The 21,426-nt window shown below is 50.8% G+C and overlaps 1 protein-coding gene across 1 annotated transcript in view; it reads left to right on the top strand.

The window, feature by feature from the left end:
* Positions 1 to 1,219: 1,219 nt before the first annotated feature.
* The window catches only part of CDHR2 (cadherin related family member 2), a 35,330-nt gene continuing 15,123 nt past the window's right edge, over positions 1,220 to 21,426 (top strand). The window contains exons 1-10 of the mRNA XM_019450401.2: positions 1,220 to 1,282; positions 11,026 to 11,092; positions 11,364 to 11,435; positions 15,967 to 16,106; positions 16,224 to 16,277; positions 18,275 to 18,364; positions 20,177 to 20,266; positions 20,831 to 20,956; positions 21,028 to 21,174; positions 21,263 to 21,338. Coding sequence (XP_019305946.1) covers positions 11,038 to 11,092; positions 11,364 to 11,435; positions 15,967 to 16,106; positions 16,224 to 16,277; positions 18,275 to 18,364; positions 20,177 to 20,266; positions 20,831 to 20,956; positions 21,028 to 21,174; positions 21,263 to 21,338 — 850 coding nt within the window. The 5' untranslated portion in view covers positions 1,220 to 1,282; positions 11,026 to 11,037. The remainder of the gene's footprint in view (positions 1,283 to 11,025; positions 11,093 to 11,363; positions 11,436 to 15,966; positions 16,107 to 16,223; positions 16,278 to 18,274; positions 18,365 to 20,176; positions 20,267 to 20,830; positions 20,957 to 21,027; positions 21,175 to 21,262; positions 21,339 to 21,426) is intronic.

Below are 21,426 nucleotides of genomic sequence, written 5' to 3' on the forward strand. Positions count from 1 at the left end.
ACACAGAATCCGAAACAGGCTCCAGGCTCTGAGCTGTCAGCACGGAGCCCGATGCGGGGCTCGAACTCACGGACCGAGAGATCATGACCTGAGCTGAAGTCAGCCACTTAACCGACTGAGCCACCCAGGCGCCCCTGAATTTGACTACTTTAGATACCTCATGTAAGTGGAATCGTATGGTACTTGTCCTTCTGTGACTGGCTTATTTCCCTCAGCACAATGTTCTCAAGGTTCATCCATGTTGTAGCATGTATAATAATTTCCTTCCTTTTGTTTATCCATTCATCTGTCGATGGACATCGGGTTGTTTCCATGCTTTACCTAATGCGAATAAGTATGCTATGAACATGGGTATACACAAAGCATGTGTACTTTGATAATCTATTTTAAATTTGGGGAGTGATGGGTGAGGGGGTAGGGAACAAACATCCCTGTAAAGTGCCTGATCTGTATCTATTGAGTCAGGTAGGGTTCCTGTCCATAAGGAGAGGGTCACCATAGAAGAGGCTGGTGATCTTGTATTGGAGGTCCCCTTTCTCCTCTGTCAACACAGGGATGGATGGTGGGGCCTGCATGGCTGGAGGGGGAATTGGGAGCTCAGACCCTGCTGGGAGGCCACAGCACCTAGATGGTATTTAACACCAGCCTGGGGTGGATGAGCCCCTGGGGAAGGGTAGATACCCTTTGAGGTCCTCAGTGGAGGGGAATACTAGCAACAGTAGGCAGGAAAGTACGTTACCCAAGCTCAAGGTTGCCCTCACTCTCTTCTGAAAACCTCACAGATGTCCACTGGAGTCTCCATATTTGATTGCTTATTAGTTCCTTCTCCTGGCCTAACTACTCTCTCATTTTCTCCACAGGCCGCCTGTCACGGAGGCCTCTTAACAGCCAGGAGGAGATGGGAGGCTTAGGTATCACCTTCTGATGACCAACTGTCACCCTCCCCACCTCCTGCCTGCCCCAGGGTTGGGCCTGGTTCCCAGGTCTCTGGGCTGGGGTTCTGCCAGGCTCTTTCTCCTGTGGCCTGAGCCTTCTGTCCTGGGAGTACAGGGGCGGGTTGCCTCAGTCTTGCCCTCCTGCCCCCTTGCTAGAGCCACAGTCAGTGCCTGTTGAGGAGTCTGTCCCATCCTTCTCATCCTGGGAGGTGTGGTCTCTGGTGGGGTTAATGATTGCTCAAGGGAGGAGGAGATGGTGCTAAAGTCTGCCGGCCACGCTGTGGCAGGCCCCAGACGGTGCCCGCTGGTGCCCATCTGCCGCCTCCACGGCCCCTTCCGGGGCACAGGTAGGGACCGCACAGCTTGGCTGCAACGGGGCCGCAGGGGGCTGCTGGCCAGGGGTAGGGGCTGAGTAAGGTTGTTGAGGCCAAGGTGAGCAGAGGGAGTGAGGGCTCGTTCTGGGTTGGGCGGACCTGGAGCTGAGGGAGTCCTGGTCTGACTGCCAGGCCTCAGTTTCTTCTCAGTGTGGGGCTAATAAGACCTGTTCCCAGGTGCTGATGGCTCCCCTCCCTTCCAAGTCCTTGGATAATCTGGACCCACTGAGGTTTCTCACAGGACAGAAGGGAGGCGGTTCCCTCAGGCAAGTACGTTAACCTGCCTGGGCCTCTTTCACAAGAAGCTCGAGGGGTAAAGACAGAGTGGCTGAGCCGGAGGGCTCCAGAGCTCCAAGAGAAAGAACTGGGCTCCGACCCCAACTGCGTGGGTTCAGATCCCAGCTCCGTCCTGACTTTGGGTGGGCTCTGTAACTCTTCTGGACCTCAGTTTCCACATCGGTGGAGTCAGGATGGTAAGGGTGCAGGAAGGAAGCTGGAGAGCCTCTGAAGCCCAGTTGGGTCTGTGGTCAGTGATGGATTGGAGTGCCACCTCACCAGTACTAGGAAGGGTCTGGCTGGGACGAACTGCAGGCCGGGCCCCAGCCCTGGCCTGGTGTGAGAGCCAGGGCCCGGCTGGGCCTCTTCCCTGAGGCCGGCACTGCACGGCTGGGGCACCAGACACCGGCGTGGGCTCAGGGAACTTTGGGATCTGACTGATGGCCATCAGTGTATGGACTCCATGGTTCTTAACCTCACCCCGTTTCTCAGGAGGGAAACTGAGGCTCAGAGGGGGCAAGGGCTTGCCTGGGGGTGGGCGACAGTGAGTAAGTGAAATTCTGGAATCCAACCCAGGGCCATTGGCCTCCATATCTATCTGCTGCTGAAACAGCTGGGGTGATGGGCACTGGAGGGGCCCTGTGGCAGGGAGCCCAGTGCTCTTGGGGTCCACATCTTGGCACTGGGGCTCCCTGGCTGGGCTGGTGTCTGCCTTGTGGGTGTAGGTAGGGCCCCATGAAGTCAAATGGAGCCCAGACCAAGGCTCACCCAAGGACTCCTGGATTTGGAGCTAGTCTGGGTCTAATGCCCTGTCCCACGCTCTCGGACATCCCTCTTTGAACTTCTCGGAGCCTCAGTTTTCTCACTGCACCCCAAACGATAATTCCTACAGCTGGGGCACAGCTGTGAGAAGGAAACAGAGCGGAAGAGAAAGTATGCGATGAGCTAGAGGTGGCAGTGGCCATGCTGGCTGAGTCAGCTCTTTGGGGGCCTGTGGGTGACAAGGGCCACCACCCTCTCTGGCCCTCTTGGAGGTCCTGGGCAGATCTGGGGTCCCCACCCCCTGTGTGGGAGACGGTGTGGGTGCCCTGGGCTGTTGGGAACTGTGGCTGCTGCCTCTTCCCACTGGGGTCAAGGAGCCAGTGCTTCCCAGGCCAGGGTGAGTGTGCCTCATCCAAGCAGGGGAGGGGTGAGAGGGGCACTCCTGGTGGGGGGCCTGCACATCTCATGTGGCCAGTAGGGGTTCAGAAGCACCCTAATTCACTTCTTTTTTTGACATCACTCCTTCTTCAAGGAGTACTTTTTGAGAGGAAGGAAAGTGTGGGGAGAGGGAAGCTGGGATTTCTAGAATGTAGATAGTCCCACTTTTTAGAAGGCAAACTGAGAGGTAGAAGGGAAAGAAGAGCCTCTGGGTGTGGCTGCGTGGTACTGGGGCTGGGGTGAGACTGCCTTCTTCGCGCCCAGGCTGCCCAGCGGCACAGGCCCGGGGTGGGCCGGCCAGGGCACTATCAAGGCCTCTCCCCAGTCCCAGCCCACAGGCAACGCCATTCACTTCTTGTTCATTTGCAATTGCTCTGTCCCCTGCCCTTGCTGGGAGACCAGAAACTCAGGGGCCGGAGGAAGGCCCACCAAAGCATACACATGGCTCTGCACCTGACCTGGCCTTAGAGGATGGAGAGAATTTGCACATATGCAGAAGGCGAGGGAAGGCATTCTGGGCGAGGGGACAGCATATGCAAATGCCTGGATAGAGGAAAATAGAGGGTGTGGATGGAGAACAGGAGCATCCAGTGCCACTGGACCACAGGAGGGGGAAGGGGACCGGCTTGTGTGGGAAGAGAAACCCAGGACCTGTGAGGACTCAGCCTGCCAGGCCGAGGGGGAGGAAGTGTTTCCTGCCGCCAGAGCCATGGTGGAGGCTTGTGCTTGGGAGTAGCTGTGCCCAGCGGGCGAGAAGGCTCACTGGTGGGGCACGTTCGTTCTTGTTCCTTGTCCAGCTCACACAGGCTTTGTACATTTTTCTCAAATGACCAAATCCAGAGGTGACACTCTGGACCGTAGAACTTTGGCCTCATTATGATCAAATGAGCGTGTGTGTGTAAAAAGTCTCTGTAACAAGGGGACAAGATTGTGTGAAACCCAGGGTGGAGGTAGTTAAGTGGGGAGGAGAGGCAGGACCGCAGCAAGAAAGAGCACTGGACTGGGTGGAAGGGAGGTGTCCAGTTTTGCCCCCAACTGGCTTGCAGGCGTTGGGCAGGAGCCTTATCTTCCCTGGGACTCAAGAATAAAAGGGGTTGACAGCCACCTCTCTGGGATGGTCTGGACCAGATGCAGGGGCAAGACTTTGGATATATCACTGTTGCCCCGAGTAAGGATCAGCAGGCTTCTTGAGGCCCCAAGACAATGGGAGGGGGAAGTTGGGAGAAGCTTCCATGAGCAATGAGTGTAGCTGGTTTATAGGAAGGAGGCCAGGAGGTGGAGGCCTTGGGGACCCTAGAGGATGCCTGCCAGTTAAGGCTGTTCTCCCTCTACCTTGCCCTTGGGTGCTCTGCACACACTGTCTGGGAGAAGTCTGGCTGATGAGGAAGAGAAAATTAGAAGCCCAGAAAGACAGAGAATAGACTTCCTGCTTTGGGTTCTGATCCCATTACTGACTGGGTCACGTCCCTTCTGCTCCCGGGCCGTGGTGTGCCGAGGACTGAATGGCACAGGGTACAAAGTGCCAGCCACAGCACGTGGGCCATCCTTGCCGGCTTCCTTCCCCTTGAGGACTGTATCCCGAGGGCAGGGGTTTCCTGTGTTCCCGATTGCACTTTGTCATAGTGAAAAGCACACCTTGCACACTTAGTGACTAATTTCCCTGTGGCTGCTGACTCACCCCTGAAGGAGGGGAAGTGGGAGAACGAAAGAGGTGAGGGGTGAGGTCCAAGATCACACAGCAAGGGGACATCAGGACTGGCTGCATCCAGCCAGTGTTGAGGTACCCCGGATTTTGCTCACACAGTGGATGCCAGCTGTCTACCGCCATCATCAGGGTCCAACTCCACCTGTGCGTCTACTGTGTGCCCACCGCCACCACCATCTCCACCTGCCTCCCACCCTCATCATCACAAACGGTATCCCCACGTCACTGCCACCACCGTCCCTGCTTCCATCCCTTTGTCATCCCTACCCCCAACCAAACTACCGTCCTGGCCCAAATCCACCTCCACGACCCGCTCCAGGCGCTCCCCCCCACCCAGTCACTGCATGGTGACCCCAGCTCCATCACACCAGCATCCTCCACCGCCTGGCCGTCAACGTCTCGCGTAGGACTGGGAGGAGCAGTCATATGGTGAGGATGACCGCACAACAGGCAGAAGGAAGGGATTTGCATTTGTTGAGTGCTTTCTGTGTGCCAGGGGCTGAGCTGGCACGTTCTCTTCTCATTCACTCCCCCCACCCCTATCACTTCGTAGAGTTGTCAGTCCATCTTACAAAGGAGGAAATGGGCTTAGAGTGAATCGCCCAGAGAGCCTCTGCTGCTTCTCAGCTCTGTAAGCTCTTTGCCTCTCTGACCTCTAGGTTCCCCATCTGTAAAGTGGGTATAATGGTGCCTATCTTAAGTGTTCCTGTGTCAAATAGTGCCCAGCTCGGTGTCCAGCATGGAGTACATGTTCCTTCCATGGCAGCTGCTGTCGCTCACTGCCGGGATGCTTAACACCTGCCACATATTCCACTGAGGCCTTCGTCCCATCTTCCTTGACTGTTGCTTGGTGTTCCCACGTTTAGGTTACTTCCATTTTCCATGATTACAAATAACCACTTGTGATGAACAGTTTTTCTGCTGAAAGAGTTTCCCTACTTTATTTATTTATTTTGAGAGAGAGAGAGGGAGGGGCAGAGAGAGAGGGTAAGAGAGAACCCTCATTGTGAATGCAGAGCCTGATGCAGGGCTGGAACTAACGAACCGCGAGATGGTGACCTGAGCTGAAGTCGGTCGCTCAACGGACTGAGCCACCCAGGCGCCCCAAGAGTTCTTTATTTTAGGTTCGTTGGATCACTAGGTCTGAGATAACAGATGTATTGAAGGTGTGGGGCCCATAGCTGAACTGGGTTTTTCCGCCTCCTGCTGGAGCCCTGGGGAAAGCCCATGGGAAAGACCCCCTCGCTTCTAGCTGTGAGCTCCACTGAGCCTGTTTCTCTGTCGGCAAGATGGGTTGTGCAGAGATTATGTGAATTTATGTCCTGCCCCCAAAATACCTCTATTCCTGCCTCTTCTCTTTAGCCCTGCTGCCACCATTTCAATCCACCGGCATGTAGCAGCTGGAAAGATCTTCTAGAAAAGCAAATTAGTCCCTGCCACTCCTCTGCTTAAAACCCTGGAATGACCCTCCGTTTTCCTTAGAATAAAGCAAACCATCCTCGCTTTGTCTTACAGGGCCAGGCGTGATCTGCCTCTGCCTGCTTCCCCTCCCCGTCTCCCTCCCTGCCCCTCTCTCTCCTGGGTCCAGCCACAGGGCCCATCTTACAATTCCCGGGACACAACTGGTTCTTACCTGACCCGGGACCACCTCTCATACTGACCGAGCAACTTTGTAACAGTGCTCGCTTCAGCCAAGTAGTATGGGTACTGATTTATTTTATTTTATTTTAAAGAGAGGGGGAGAGGGGCCGAGCGGGGGCGGGGAGGAGAGAGAGAGAGAAAGAGAGTGAGAGAATCTTAAGCAGGCTCCATGCTCAGCGCAGAGTCCAATGCCAGGGTCGATCCCATAACCCTGGGATCATGACCTGAACCAAAACCAAGAGTTGGGCACTCGACCGACTGAGCCACCCAGGTGCCCTGTGACTTTTTTAAAAAAGATATTATTTTTAAGTGCTCTCTACACCCAAGGTGGGGCTTGAACTCACAACCACCAGATCAAGGGTTGTATACTCTACTGACTGAGGCACCCAGGCGCCCCATGGGCCCTGAATTTAAAAAATTCAAATAAGGAGCGCCTGGGTGGCTCGTGTGGTTGAGTGTCTGACTTCGGCTCAGGTCATGGTCTCGCAGTTCGTGGGTTCGAGCCCCGTGTCTGGCTCTGTGCTGACAGCTCAGGGGCTGGAGCCTGCTTCAGTTTCTGTGTCTCCCTCTCTCTCTGCCCCTCCCCTGCTCGCACTCTGTCTCTCGCTCTCTCTCTCTCAAAATAAATAATCAAAAAATGTTTTTAATAAAAAAATAAAAAATTCAAATCATACTACGAGATTTATAACAACAAACAGCCCCCGAATTGCCTTTCCCCATATTTTTGTTTGACTTGGTTTGGATTTTTCAGTGTCTGTCACTGGTGTGCAGGTTTCCATGATTTATTGTGTTTGCTTATTTCCATGGTGTAAATACTTCCACCCTGACTTCAAGCCACGAAGATCGTGCCAACCGGATTGTAAACTTCCTGAAGCTATGGCAGTTTTCAGTAGGAGCTCCCACATGCTATGGCATCTCTCTTCCCTTCAATGTCTGATGGTTCCTGTTCATACATAATTAAATCCGTGGGGGCTCTGGGTCAGGGGGCAAGGCAGAACTTGTCTTTTAGAAGCCGCACCATAAAGTGAGTCAATGGAAGCCCCTACATTTCAGAATCTGTGGGTTGTTTCCTCTTAAGTGGGTCCATTTTCTGTTTTTTTTTCATTTTTTATTTTTTATTATTTTTTAAATTTCTGGTGGTTGGGGGAGGTGTCCTATCATCTGCCAGTGCTTTTGGAACTGAGAAGGGACAAGGGGCTGAGAGTGTCACCATTTAGTGTGCAGTCTTTCACTTAGCTCCCTGTTTTGCTGTGGTACCCCACCTCTGCCAGGCCTAGGGCCCCCCCGCTCCAGATCTCTCTGATTCAGCCTTTTCAGGAAGTAGCCTCCATGTAAGTTCTCTAATGTGTGTGGGGGGTGGGATGTCAGCCCCCTGACTGCATGGGTGGAGAAGCGGTATCTGGGAGTCTAACGGCTCCACATGCAAACTTTCAACTAATTTTCCTGCTTTTAGGCCACCCCACACCTCCGATTTCAGAGGGTTCTAGAACCATCGATGCTTTGGCCTTTCTGGGGTCTTGAGCTGGCTTCTCGTGGGTGTCATGCGTACTCTGGTTTTCACTATCATTAGCTTGATAAGTTGTTCATCTCTCATCAACTCTTTTGAACTTCTAAAATCTTTACCATCATTTGAGTGGGGTTTCAAGAAGGAAGAAGTGGAGATAAATGTTGAATTCTCCTGAACAGGAAGCTCCCTCCTCCACTCCTCACGCAATGCCCTTTCCTTATCTGTCAGACACGTCACTTCCTCAGAGACTCAGCCCTATGTGTTCCCATTATCCACTGCTACATAACCAACCACGCTAGGACTTACTGGCAAACAGCAACAGTCATTTATTATGCTTAGAGATCTACCATTTGGGCAGGGCTCAGAAGGGATGGCTCATTTGGGGGTAGAGCATCCATTTTGGGATGGTTTATGCACCGGCTTATTCACATGGATGTTAGCTGTCCACTGGGAGCTCAACCAGGCTGTTGGCCAGGGGCTTCGGTTCTTCTCCACATGAGTCTCTTCAAGAGACTGCTTGGGCTTTCTTGCAGCATGACTGCTGAGTTCCAAGAGTGAGTGTTCCAAGACACTGGAAAGGAAACTGCCAGTATCTTGAGGCCTAGGCCTGGAAACTGGCATAGCATCTCTGGTGCCTTACTCTATCAATCAGTCATGGGGCCTGCCCAGATGTCTTAACTATAAAACCAGTGGGATTTTTAATTCATGGAGGTGACTGTGTAATGACATGGGAGGCTAAGGCAATTGTAAGAATTTTTATTACAGTTTTCTCGAAGAGGTGGCTTGCCACACCATGCAGGGCCACATGGGGAAGCTTTTGGTCAGGAGGCAGGAAGGAGGAGAAAGCACGACCCAGAGCCTCAGTGCATTTTCCATGGGAAGGAAGCTTCAGGTCAAGCAGCAGAGCAAGATTAGGATTAAGTAGTTTGAATCATTTTGGTAGGCTCTAGGGGCTGTCCTTAGCTGTCCAGTGCTCGGCCTTGGGGTGACTTAGGGCAGGGGGAATATTGACCTGGTGTGTGAGTTAGATAAAGGAGGTGGTTTGGGTGTCATCTCTGGATTGGTTGGTTTGTATAGGAGAGGAGTGTTTGCAGGCAAGTCATTTGTCATCTCTAGGAAATAGCTCACCTTGGGAAAGGCCAGCAAGGCCCCCCAGGTGTTAAAGTCTCATAAAAGAGAGAAAATAAAAACATGATGAATGGACCAGATTCAAGGGGGGCAGACCTAGTCCTCATCTCTTGCTGGGAGAAGTGTCAAAAAGTGCGTAGCCCAGTTTATCTGCCATAGTGCCCAAAGTGGCACCCCTCCTTCTGCTCCCACACTAGGCACATTCTCTTCCTTCATAGCACAGGATGCAGCAAGCAGTTAGATAGCACTGTGTTTACTTGTTTAGGGTCTGTCTCATTTACTAAGCCAGGAGCTTGGTGAAGGCAGCACGCAGAGGCTTTTGTTCGCCATTATTTTCCCAGTGCTGAGAACAAGGTATAGCACATGGTGGATGGTAGACATCCATAAATATTTATGAAAGAATGAATGAATGAATCAGAGTGTCCAGCACATAGTATGTGCTCAGGAAATGTCAGCAGATATTTAAAATTACCAATCCACCTGATACCCCCGTGTTTCCCTGGCAGTGAGGGAAAGCGGGGTGCACCTGTGGCCATGCGAGGCATGGGAGATGGCAGTCAGGCATGGATGGTCTGTGGAAGCCCTTTTATGCAGTGTGGACTCAGGCAATGCGGAGCCATCGAAGGCTTTTGAACAGGGGAGGGAAGTCATCAGAGGGGGCAAGGAAGGATTACTTGAGCTGAGCAAACTGGATTAGAGATTAAGGGGAGGGAGACCTGGAGGAGGGCTGAGCCAGGCAAGGGGGGGAAGGGGGCCTGTGAGTGTGGCCTCTGTGGGATGGAGAGAAATGCAGGGGTCCCCGTGGATTGGATGTGGGGCACTCCAGAAAAGGGAAGTCAGGGTAACCTGGGAAAATGGGTATATTCCTGAGGTGGTAACTTGGGAGAGGGCTGGGTGGTGAGAGGGAGAGGACTTCTGGGTTTTGATGCTGTTCCATTGTCAGGATCAGCTCTGGAAGCCAGTCTCTCTCTCCCTTGTTCCTTACTCTCCCCTTTGGAGGGTCCCATCTTTTGGAATCAGCCATAGATTGAGGCCATTTTTCTCTTGGTTGTCCCATAGTTTTGGATCCTTCCCAAACTGACTTAACCAGGGAACCCTCCTGCTGTAGGGCATCTTACATGGGCAGTGTTCCACAGAGCACACTTTAGGAAAGGCTGAAAAGGCAGCTGTTAAATGTGTCCGCAAGTAGGACAAAGGACCCTGCCCACCCATAGAGTCTTTGGATTGTCCTGGATAAGTCACAGTCCCTCCTCGGGCACCTGATTTTGAAGGATGCTATTAGCTTTAGACACTTCAAATAGGCAGAGTAGTGTAGTGGCTGGGGGAGTGAATTCTGAAGACTAAAAGCCTTGTGTTCAATTTTTTTGAATTTAAATTTAAATTTAAATTTTATTTTATTTGAGAGAGAGAGAGAGAGAGACCAAGCATGAGCAGGGAAGAGGGGCAGAGGGAGAGAGAGAGAATCTTTTTTTAAAAAAATTTTTTAAAACATTTATTCATTTTGGAGAGTGACAGAGACAGAGGATGAGCAGGGGAGGGGCAGAGAGAGAGGGAGACACAGAATCCGAAGCAGGCTCCAGTCTCTGAGCTGTCAGCACAGGGCCTGACGCAGGGCTCGAACTCACGGACTGAGAGATCATGACCTGAACCGAAGTCGGACACTCAACCGACTGAGCCACCCAGGTGCCCGAGAGAGAGAGAGAGAGAGAGAGAGAGAGAGAGAGAGAGAGAGAATCTTAGGCAGGCTCCATGCTGAGCAGAGCTCAATCCCATGACTCTGGGATCATGACCTGAGCTGAAATCAAGAGTTGGATGCTCAACCAACTGAGCCACCTAGGCGCCCCCAAAAGAGTGTAGTTTTGTCATTGATTTCCTGTGTGGCCTCAGGAAAGCCCCTTATTCTCTCAACCACCTCATAGTTGCAGGAATATCAAGATTACACATACAATTTGCTTAGAGCAGTACCTACTACACAGTAGACACTGAATTCTGGAGTCAAGTTCAGAGTCATTCTCAGAATGGAATTCTGGACCAGGCTCAGCTACCTTGCCCACCCCTCTGGGTACCACCGCCCCCCCTCCCGCCATTACTCCTACCCTGGGACATCTGGAAAATGGGCAGAGGATGATAGGGGCCCTGTAGGAGAGTTGCTGATGGTAGTTGTGGGTGGCCTGGGTCAGACCCAGACAGATGGGGGGGTCCGCCAAAGGGAGGGAGGCATGTGTATAGGTGCCTCTTCCCTGACACCTCTTCTCCTAGGTCCTTCCAGACATGATGGCATGGTTGTGGCTGTCCTGCTTCCTGTTTCCTACCCTCATGGTGTCTGGTGGGTGCCTCTCCTTCCCTATCAGAGTAGCATTAACCTGGGGATCCTTGGCAGGACCTTCCAGAAGGAAGGGGCACTGTCTCATCAGCAAACTCCCAGCTCCTACGACCCAGCCTCATGCTTGGCTGCCCTGGGGAGGCCCGGGGAGCAATACAGGCCCTGGCGGGTGAGCTTGGCTGAAGGTTGGGACTGGTATGGGCTCCCACAGGGGCTGGTGGGGGTCAGGCTTTGCAATGGCATCCAGGTGTTCCAGTGCTCTATGTTCCTACAGTGGCAGCCAATGTGGCCCCAATGTTCTCGGGAAACATGACGAGAGTGAACTTGCCTGAGGACCTACCAGTGGGTGAGTAACCATCCCTGTGCAGAGACTGTGCCAAACCCTTACCCAAAGAGGGTGCCAGGGCCTCCCTTAGGAGCTAGCTCCCCATCCTTGCAGCTGCATGGCTTGTCAAGGGGCAAAGGTGGACTGATGGGAGTCAGTTCCAGAAATTTGTTTTCTCCTCCTCTTCAGCTTTTGCGTCAGGGCTCTCACACAACATCAAATAACCAAGATACCCCATGAGAACATTCCTCCTGTTTCCCATCACTTTCTGGTGTTTCTGATTTCCCCAAGGAGAAAGGATCCACTTGGGACAATTCTGTCTCTTCCAACTCTCCCACTTGCTAACCTCCCTCCAGTCCCTGTTTTTAGCCCCTAAACAGAGAGTAGGTTTCAGACTCAGAGCCTTTCACACACTTCTCTCCAGAAGTTAATAAGTTTGCTTTATTTTTATTGCCTTTGTTTGTAGAGTTACTTTCTATCTATGGCAAGTGAAAAGGATTTCTATTTACAGCCACGATCTAAAGCTTGCTTTTAAAATAAATGTACTTACATGAAATGATAAGTGGATTAAAAGAAGGATAATAAATAATGAGATATTTGGTTATAGTAAAGATGGTGGCAGCGTATAAGAGGGGATGACATTTGGGAAATATCGTTTTGGAGGAACCATAGAAACGAATACCAAATTCCCAGCAGGATGTGGATTGGAGAAGCAGAAACAAAGATGACTATTTTCACTGGGCTATAGGCTCAGCTGTACATTATAGACCCCAAACAACCAAGGTGTAAACAAGGTCAAGGTTTATAATTCTCTCATATAGCCATCTACAGCAACAAGTCCAGGGCTGTCTGGGGTTCTGTTCCATGAGAACAGTAGGCTGTTCCCAACTCTATGCTCCTGGTGTCAGGCACCCTCCCTCCTTCCACGTCCAGATTCTGCCTTCCCTCAGGTGCGGCCCTCATCCACGTGGTCCAAGATGGCTCATGCCTCACCCTATTCCAGCCAGCCAGAGGAGGAAGGGGCAACGTGAGTTTGGCCCTTTGTCATAAGGACAGGCTCCAGACTCCACACACACAGATTTTAGCATCATATCCACACCTAGCTTCAAGGGAACCTGGGAAATGAAGTCTTTACTCTGGTTGACCATGTAACCAGCTCAAAATCTGGGCTTCTCTTACTCTGAGGGAAAGGAGGAGTATAACTACTGGGGGACAAGCCATAGTCTTTGTCTTAGCATCAGAATTGGGATCTCAGATATGTAAAGCTCCAACCTAACACAAGAGACTGCATGAAAGGAAGTGAAACCCAGAGTTTGTCCTGGGATTCAGATGCCCAGATCTGAGGGAAGGATGGGGATGGACTTTGCAGGCACGAAGGCCACGTGCCTTTGGGTGTGGTTGCCAGGACAGCAAGATCTATTCAGGGTTATATTAGTAAAAATTTAATGCCCAGGATAAGGGAGGTAATAGTCTCATTTCACTCAGAGATGACACAACGTCCCCTGGAGGGCTGGGCTGCTGTCCAACCATTTGATATTTATAAATGTTCTCTGTACATCAGAGAAGTAATGTGTAAACATGAACATTTACATATATTTTCATAGCTGTTTGGTCATAGATAAAACACATACATACCTTCAAACAAATGTCACAGATGTTACAACCCAAATGCCTTCAAGATCTCCATTCTCTGGGGTAAGACTTTAATGTCTAAACAAAACAGCTTAAGTCCCCATGCTAGTTCCAGAGGCCCCTCCTGTGGATGTTCTTTTGGAGCTTGAGGCTCACCTCTCGTTCCTTCCTCCCTCTCCATGGCCAGTCCCTGGTCCCCTCCAGCCAGCTCCAGCCTCTACTGAAGGTTTGGGGAGAAAGCAGGAATTGCAGCATGAATCGGGAAGCCACACTCATTGTTGTCACAAAAGTGTCCACTCGGAGCCTGGTCAGGTCACCTGACCCCTGTCTGTCTCTCCTCACCTCCCCTGTGGCACACTCCTCCCTCTGCAACCTCCCTGGAAACAGAAAACTAATTCCTTCGTTGTTCAGAGCAGTGCTCCTCCCTCCCTGAGCCATACCAAATGAGGGTTTTTTATAACCACATGGCTCTTCTCTGAACTTTTTTTCTTAATTTTTTGAATGTTTATTTATTTTTGAGAGACAGAGTGCAAGCGGAGGAGGGACAGAGAGAGGGAGACACAGAATCCGAAGCAGGTTCCAGGCTCCGAGCGGTCAGCACCGAGCCCGACGCAGGGCTCAAACCCACGAACCTAGAGACCATGACCTGAGCTGAGGTCGGACGCTTAACCAACAGTCAGGAGCCCCTCCTCCCTGGGCTTTTAAAGTAAAGGATGATTTCCTTCTTCCTGAGACAAATTCTACAGCTCTCTTACAATGGGAAGTATTTTCAGTCCGATTTTAAAAACTATGTCATTTAGACTTTCTATTTTTTTTTTAAATTTTATTTTGAGACAGAGAGGGAGAAAGAGAGAGAGAATCCCAAACAGGCTCCACAATGCCAGCTCAGAGCCTGACACAGGGCGCGAACTCACGAACTAGACTTTCTATTTTGAAGTATAATATATGTACAGGAAAGTGCATTGAATTCACATGTAACCTCCACTGGATCAGGAACTAGGATGTTGCCAACACTCCCAGGTCCCCTTTCTCGTCCCTTCGGTCACTCCCTGTCCTTTCTCTCTCACACAAGACCTCTTTTTCTGACACTAACGCTATACAATAGTTTAGCTTCATCAGGCAGATTTTTAAAAAATATATAATTATGGTGTTTTAAATATCAATTTTAGGGGTGCCTGGGAGGCTCAGTCGGTTAAGTGTCCAACTCTTGATTTCGGCTCAGGTCACGATCTCACAGGTTGTGGGATCAGGTCCTGTGTCGGGCTCTGAGCTGATAGCCTGGAGCCTGCTTGGGATTCTCTTTCTCTTTCTCTCTCTCTCTGCCCCTCCCCCACTTTCTCTCTCTCTTCCCCCTCAAAATAAATAAATACACATTAAAATTTTTTAAATGTATCAATTTTCGTTTAGTGACAAACTATATAATTCTTTATACACAGAGACCTAATACATGTCTTGTATTGATTTTTTATACTTTATTTCTTTTTTCAGGTCAACCTGAAAAAAAGAGCATTTAAAGAGCATTTCCCCACTGATACATCTTTCTATGCCCATGGACAAATATAAACACATAAGGATTTACACCCACCTGCTCACCTCCCATATTTCCTTAGGCATAAGGGCCACATCCTATTGCACTGTAATTGAACCAGGATGTGTCTTACAATTGAGATAGTCATCTAACCCAGAGTGACTTTTCTCCCCCCCAAAACAGTCATTAAATTGACAGCGTGTCTCACGACCAAGGAAAAATAAAGTAGACACTAACATCTTTTTAGCAGAACAGTGGTCTGGTGGTCTTCCTGGAAGAGGGGGCTTGGGGGGAGGGACTGTAACCAAGCTGTCCAAGAAGTTGTGGGAGGAACTTGGACTGTTTGGCTAAAGAAAGCTGACTCCGGGGCACGCTGATGAGCTTGTCTCTGAAAAGCTATAATGGGCAAAAGGGGAGGACTGGGTCCCTGAGGCCCTCAGGCTGGGCGCTGAGCCACACGGCACTTCTGCCTTTGTGAGCCCCTTACTCTAAAATAAATATTACAATTATATTTTATGACAGAAATGAAATATTCTTGTGGGTCCTCTACAAGTAGCAAGGGGCCCAGGGGCACCCCAGCTTGTGGCCTTTGGGGACCTGTGGGTGGGAGTTACAGGGAAACACTTTGGTGAGATGGAGAAAGCCCTTGCTCATGGACATTTGTCCAACAATGGAGGGGGTGGCTGAGGAGAGAGTAAGTTTTGATGCTGGAGGTGGCTGAGCGGAGGTTGGATGTGATAAAGGAGGCGAGGCCCTGGAGCAGGGTTTGATGAATCTGTAAAAAGTTTCTTTTAGACTGGAGAGTTGAAGGCCTTGGGATTTTCAAGTCCCCCGCTATCTCTGAGCCTCTGCTCTGCCCAGGGACATGCCCTCCAGAGGCTCAACGAAAGAGCCGGGCTCCTGGGAGGCCAGCAAGTAGACGCTCATTTGCGCAGATGGTGTTTCTGGCAGGCTCTGGGGGCACAGTCTCCGGGTGAAGGAAAGGCTTAGAGGAGGCCCAGGCACCCCAGAGGGACTCCAGCGGTCCTCGTCTAGGATGCACCCAGCGGCTGTAGCTAGATACTTCCATTCCAGTCATCTCTGGTCTCTTCTCAACCAATTCCAGGGAGGCAATCCTAGGGCCAGGGAGAAGGGAGATGCTTGGATAACAGCCCACGCTGCTGTGTCCAGTGCAGATGGGGTCTCACCGTAGAGGAAATCAGCATGATGTTATCAAAAGGCCACGGAGTGGGTGCTGAGGAGCGACAGCCAAACCTGACATTTATGACCACAGCGGGCAGAGCCCTGGTGGCCGGGAGGTCCCAGAGAACACAGGGCTCCTAGCCCAGCTCAGCTAGGCCAGTGCCGGAAGAGGTGACCATGGACTGTGGCCATTCTCTGTCCCACCTTCAGGTGCCGAGGCCTTCTGGTTGGTAGCTCAGGACCGTGACCAGGACCCTCTGACCTATGGGATTAGTGGCCAATTTGCCTACTTCTTCACTGTCACCCCAGCCACTGGGGAAGTGAAGCTGGCCAGCCCTCTGGACTATGAGGTAAAGGGCAGCAGCCTGGGAGGGCCCCGTGAGGGGGGCGGGGAGGTGGGGGCCCTGTCTGTGCTCCCACCCTGAGCAGGAGTCCACCTCGGGGCCTCTCCTCTCTGCCCCCTGCAGACACTCTACCTGTTCGCCATCACTATCTCCGTGAGCGACGGTCACAACAACCCAGTGAGTTGGAAGGGGGGAAGGGAGGGCAGGGTGGTCCTGGGATCAGAGAGCGGAGGACCAAAGGCCACTCTTGACTGACTGTCCCCTACCTCAAGCAAGCAGAGAGGGCCCTAGTTAACAAAAACTGAATTTGATGTTTATTTTCATTCAAATTATACTTGCCCATTTTGGGTCACGCAATATTACCAAGATTTTAATATTATTATTAATTTACTTTAATTATATAAATATGCTGTTTATAAGTATAACATGAATTATATTAATTTATATTAATATAAATGTTAATAAAAGACAGGTGCTAAATACCTCCCTACCTTAGCTCTTTTGAGCCAATTGCTTTCAACTCCCTTGGCTGAACAAGCTGGTATCTGTGCTCATGTTTCTTTTTTTTTTTTTTAATTTTTTTTTAACGTTTATTTCTTTCTTTTTTTTTTTTAACGTTTATTTTTATTTTTATTTATTTATTTATTTTTTTTTAAATTTTTTTTTTAACGTTTATTTATTTTTGAGACAGAGAGAGACAGAGCATGAACGGGGGAGGGTCAGAGAGAGAGGGAGACACAGAATCGGAAGCAGGCTCCAGGCTCTGAGCCATCAGCCCAGAGCCCGACGCGGGGCTCGAACTCACGGACCATGAGATCGTGACCTGAGCTGAAGTCGGAGGCTTAACCGACTGAGCCACCCAGGCTCCCCAACGTTTATTTTTATTTTTGAGACAGAGAGAGACAGAGCATGAATGGGGGAGGAGCAGAAAGAGAGGGAGACACAGAATCGGAAGCAGGCTCCAGGCTCTGGGCCATCAGCCCAGAGCCCGACGCGGGGCTCGAACTCACGGACCGTGAGATCGTGACCTGAGCTGAAGTCGGACGCTTAACCGACTGAGCCACCCAGGCGCCCCAACGTTTATTTATTTCTGAGACAGAGAGAGACAAAGCATGAACAGGGGAGGGTCAGAGAGAGGGAGACACAGAATCCGAAACAGGCTCCAGGCTCTGAGCAGTCAGCACACAGCCCGACGTGGGGCTCGAACTCACGGACCGTGAGATCGTGACCTGAGCCGAAGTCGGATGCTTAACCGACTGAGCCACCCAGGCGCCCCTGTGCTCATGTTTCTAAATAACACACTTATACCACTGTGCCTTATGTCTGTGGAAGTGGAGGATTTTGTCTTCATAACATATTCCCCAAACTCTGTCCATTAAAAAAAATCATTTTAATGACTTGGATATTCATGAACATATTCTCTTCGTAAACATCTCAAAAGTTGCAACTAAAGCTCAAGTCCCTGGGATGACACTTCCCTAGCCACCCCAGCAGAAGCGTCCACGGTCACTGCTCTTTCACACCCCTCACTATGCATTTACACGCGCACACACACACACACACACACATGTATGTATGTATGTAGATATATACATACATCCACGGAAGAAAGATTGTCGTTTTTGTGCATTTTCTGAAACCCAAGTGGGATCTTACTGTATTTATTATCTTGAACTGTGCTGTCCACTCAACAATTGGCTCTGGAGCTCTGCCCATGTCTGCTCACGAGCTACCTGTTTCTTGTAGTATTTTCCAGCGTGGGGACGTACCATACTGTGTTAGCTGGTCTCCTCTGATAGACACCTAGGTTTGTTCACAGCTTCAAATTATGGCAAACAAGCGAAAATGACCATTCCTATAATAGGACAGGCACATTTTAGATGTTTTAGAAATGACCTAATTATGTCTGCAACTTACTCTGAAATAGTTCTGTAAACACATGGAGAGCAAGAAATCAAACAATGGGTAAATCTAGATGAAGAGTATTGGGAGTTTTCTGTACTATACTTGCAACTTTTCTGGTGTTTGAAGTTGTATCAAATACAAGATTATCCCACATATTGCCTAACTGCCTGAGAAGTGAAGTCAACTTGCACTCCCAACCCAGACATTGCTCCCTTTGTCTTCTCAAGCGCTCACATTTTCCAGGCTCACCTGGGCTTTCCTACCTGCAGGTGCAGAAGGAAATGCATGTGATCGTGGAGGACAGAAATGACAATGCTCCCGTTTTCCAGAATACTGGCTTCTCCACCAAAATCAATGAGGTAACATCTGCCTTAATGGGTGTGTGTGTGTGTGTGTGTGTGTGTGTGTGTGTGTGTGATGCGGGCATCCCAGAAGTTCTTAGAGTGCAAAGAACAAGAGACAGCCAGCAGGGGGTCCAGATCAGGGAAAAGCACCTCTTAGAAGGGGCAGCTGCAGGAACCAAATCCAGGGGAATGTAACCCCATGAACAATAGTTACAGCAACATGTTAATCAGTCGGACTGGATTAGAATGATTTCAGTTATGAAAGCAATTTTTTTTAAAGGAATTGGTTTTCTCATGTATCTGAAAAATTCAGAGGTACACTAACTTTAGGCATGGCTGGATTCAGGTACTCAAACCATGTGATCAAGAAGAGATTTCTTTCCATGTCTCAGCTCTGTTTCTCTTGTTGTCCCCATCTTTGGGCAAGGGGGCCATTCTCTCTTGTGGTGATGAAAGTGTTCTCTGAAACTCTAGGCTTTGCAACTTGAACATAGAGTGCCGCTTTCTCCATAGTCCTGGCCAAAACTCCAGAGCTGACTCTCATTGGCTCATTTTGGGTCATGTGCCCATGAACCTAGAGGTATGGAATGCTCTGATTGGCTAGGTTTGTACATGAGCCCTCCCTTCTAGCAAGGGAGGACAGCCCCACTTGAACTGCTTGTGTGGGAGGAGGTTCCCCAATGGTCCCTGAGCAGCAAATACAACATCACTCCTGGATCTTCATTACCCTGTGACTTTGAAGATGATAAGATGTAGGACCCCATACTAGCCCAGACACAAGACCAGTGAAATCCAGGCAGCCATTTGACTGTGATGGAGCACCTACTATGTACCAGGCAGTGTCCTTGGTGCTGAGAATATTTGGTAAATAAGACAGACTTGGTCACCACCCTCAGTAGCTCACATTCTAATGAAGAGTACTGATAATAATCAATGAAACATTAAATAAGCAGGATTATTTTAGACAGTGTTAAGTTCTATGAAGAGCATGAAACAGGACAAAATGGAGGAAAGTGACCAGGAAGGGGGCTGGTTTAGGTTGAGTGGCCAGGAAACGTTTTTCTGAGTAGGTGACATCTGAGCAGAGACCTACCTGGCAAGAAGGAGCCAGCCATGGGATGCTCCAGGAAAAGGATGGTCCAGTCAGTGGGACAGCAGATTCTAAGGCTTTGAGCTGGGAATGAATTTGGGGTGTTCTAGGGATAGCCAGGAAGCGGGTGTGAGCGGAGGGTAGAAGGTGAGGAGGAGGTGAGGTCAGACAGGTGAGCAGTGGCCTGACCTCAGAGGGCCATATAGGCAGTCTGGACCTTATTCTGGACAGAATGGGGGAAACATTGGAGAGTTTTTAACATAAGAGTGATGTGGTCTGATTCATGATTTTCAAAAATCACTTTGACCACTTTGTGGAAATGGTGAAGGTGTGGACAGGTCACAGCTGGCAAAGGCCTCCCCAGAGAACCTTCCAGCTTTGCAGGGTGCTGTCTGGAATATACTGCTATAGGCTACAGAGAGCCCATGGGAAGTTTGAGCAGGGGGGTGACACATCCTGGGTTCCTGAATGATTGCTCATCCTTATCCTGAGGGGCTCTGCAAATCAGAAGCCAGCTGAGGTGTTGGGGAGAGGAAGAGGGGGTAACCTTCCCTCCTCCCTACCTCCCCCCCCCCAGTTGTCTCCAGAGGCCCAGCCCAGGTGGGAGGGAAAGGGGAACACTGGGTTTCAGGCTCTGGAATACATTATCCCTGTGGTACAGCTGGGGACACTGAAGCTCAGGGAGGGGAAGTGAGTGCTCAGTTATGGAGGGGATGGATTAGAGTTCCTCATTACAGACCCTGCCAGTCGGCTCCCTGGTGTTCTCTGTGGTGGCCAAGGACCCGGACTCAGAGTCTGCAGGAGCCGTGGTGTACTCCATACAGGCGGTGAGCGTTGGCAAGTCCCTGGGAGTATAGGTCCCACTGCCCCTCATAGCCACCAGGGGGCAGCATCTCCCACACAACCTGCAAGAACCTTGAGTGTCGGCTTGAGGACAGTGTCCTTGTGGTGGCCCAGCCCTAGCTCCCAAATCTTTCACTGGCCCCTGCTGGACCTCACTTGGCCAAGCTGTGGACAGGACCCTCCTTCTCACCTCCTTGCCCAGGGCACTGTCTGGGCCCTTGCTGAGTTCATATCACACCGCCTGGTGGCCGACTGGAGATGTTCAGTGTCTTGTCCAAGGGGGTGTTCAGTTCTCCTGAAGACAAGTTTGCCAGTGATAGCTCCTGTTAACTGAGTGCCCATGATGTGCCTAGCACATACTTTACTTCATTTGACCCTTCTCTCAACCCACCGATGAAATATCTGAGCTCATTTCGCTCAGAGGCGAAAACTGAGGCTCAGAGAGGTTATGTGACCTGGTAAGAGTGGCAGAACTGGTCAAGAGCAGAGCCAGGATTTGAACCCAGGTCTCTCAGAGGGGAGCCTGGCCTGACTGTGCTCTGCCTTAGGTCATCCCTAGCACTGGAGACAGCCAGCACCTCTTCAGGATCTTGCCCAATGGCTCCATCATCCTCAATGGCAACCTCAGCTACAACAACAAAAGTGCCTTCTATCAGCTGGAGCTGGAGGCCTGCGTGAGTGGGGGCACAGACGGAGGGGTGCCGTGACCTGAGGCCCGGGCTCACAGGGACCTGTCTCCCCACAGGACTCAGGCGGCATATACAACAACAGCTTCATCACCCAGTGCTCCTCGCCTGTCTTCCTGTCCATCTCTGTGGTCGACCAGCCGGACCTGGACCCCCAATTTATCAGGGAGTTTTACTCAGCCTCTGTGGCTGAGGATGCACCCCAGGTGTGCTAGAGGACAAGGAGGGGGCCTGGGTGGGCCCAAGAGGCAAGGAAAGGGTCTGGGCCATCGAACCAGGTGGTTCTCTGCGCAGGGAACCCCAGTGCTGAAGGTGGAGGCTGTGGATAGTGACAGAGGCATCAATTCCCAGATGATCTACAGCATTTCCAGTGAGAATGGGGATGTTCCCAGGCTGGGGGAGGGATGGGGGCTCTGCCAGAGCCACTGGAAGCAGCAGCTCCTACTGCCTGTCACTAG

Source organism: Panthera pardus, unplaced genomic scaffold (genome assembly GCF_024362965.1).
Source record: "Panthera pardus isolate Hobbes unplaced genomic scaffold, ASM2436296v1 HiC_scaffold_2, whole genome shotgun sequence".
Classification (NCBI taxonomy): Eukaryota; Metazoa; Chordata; class Mammalia; order Carnivora; family Felidae; genus Panthera; species Panthera pardus.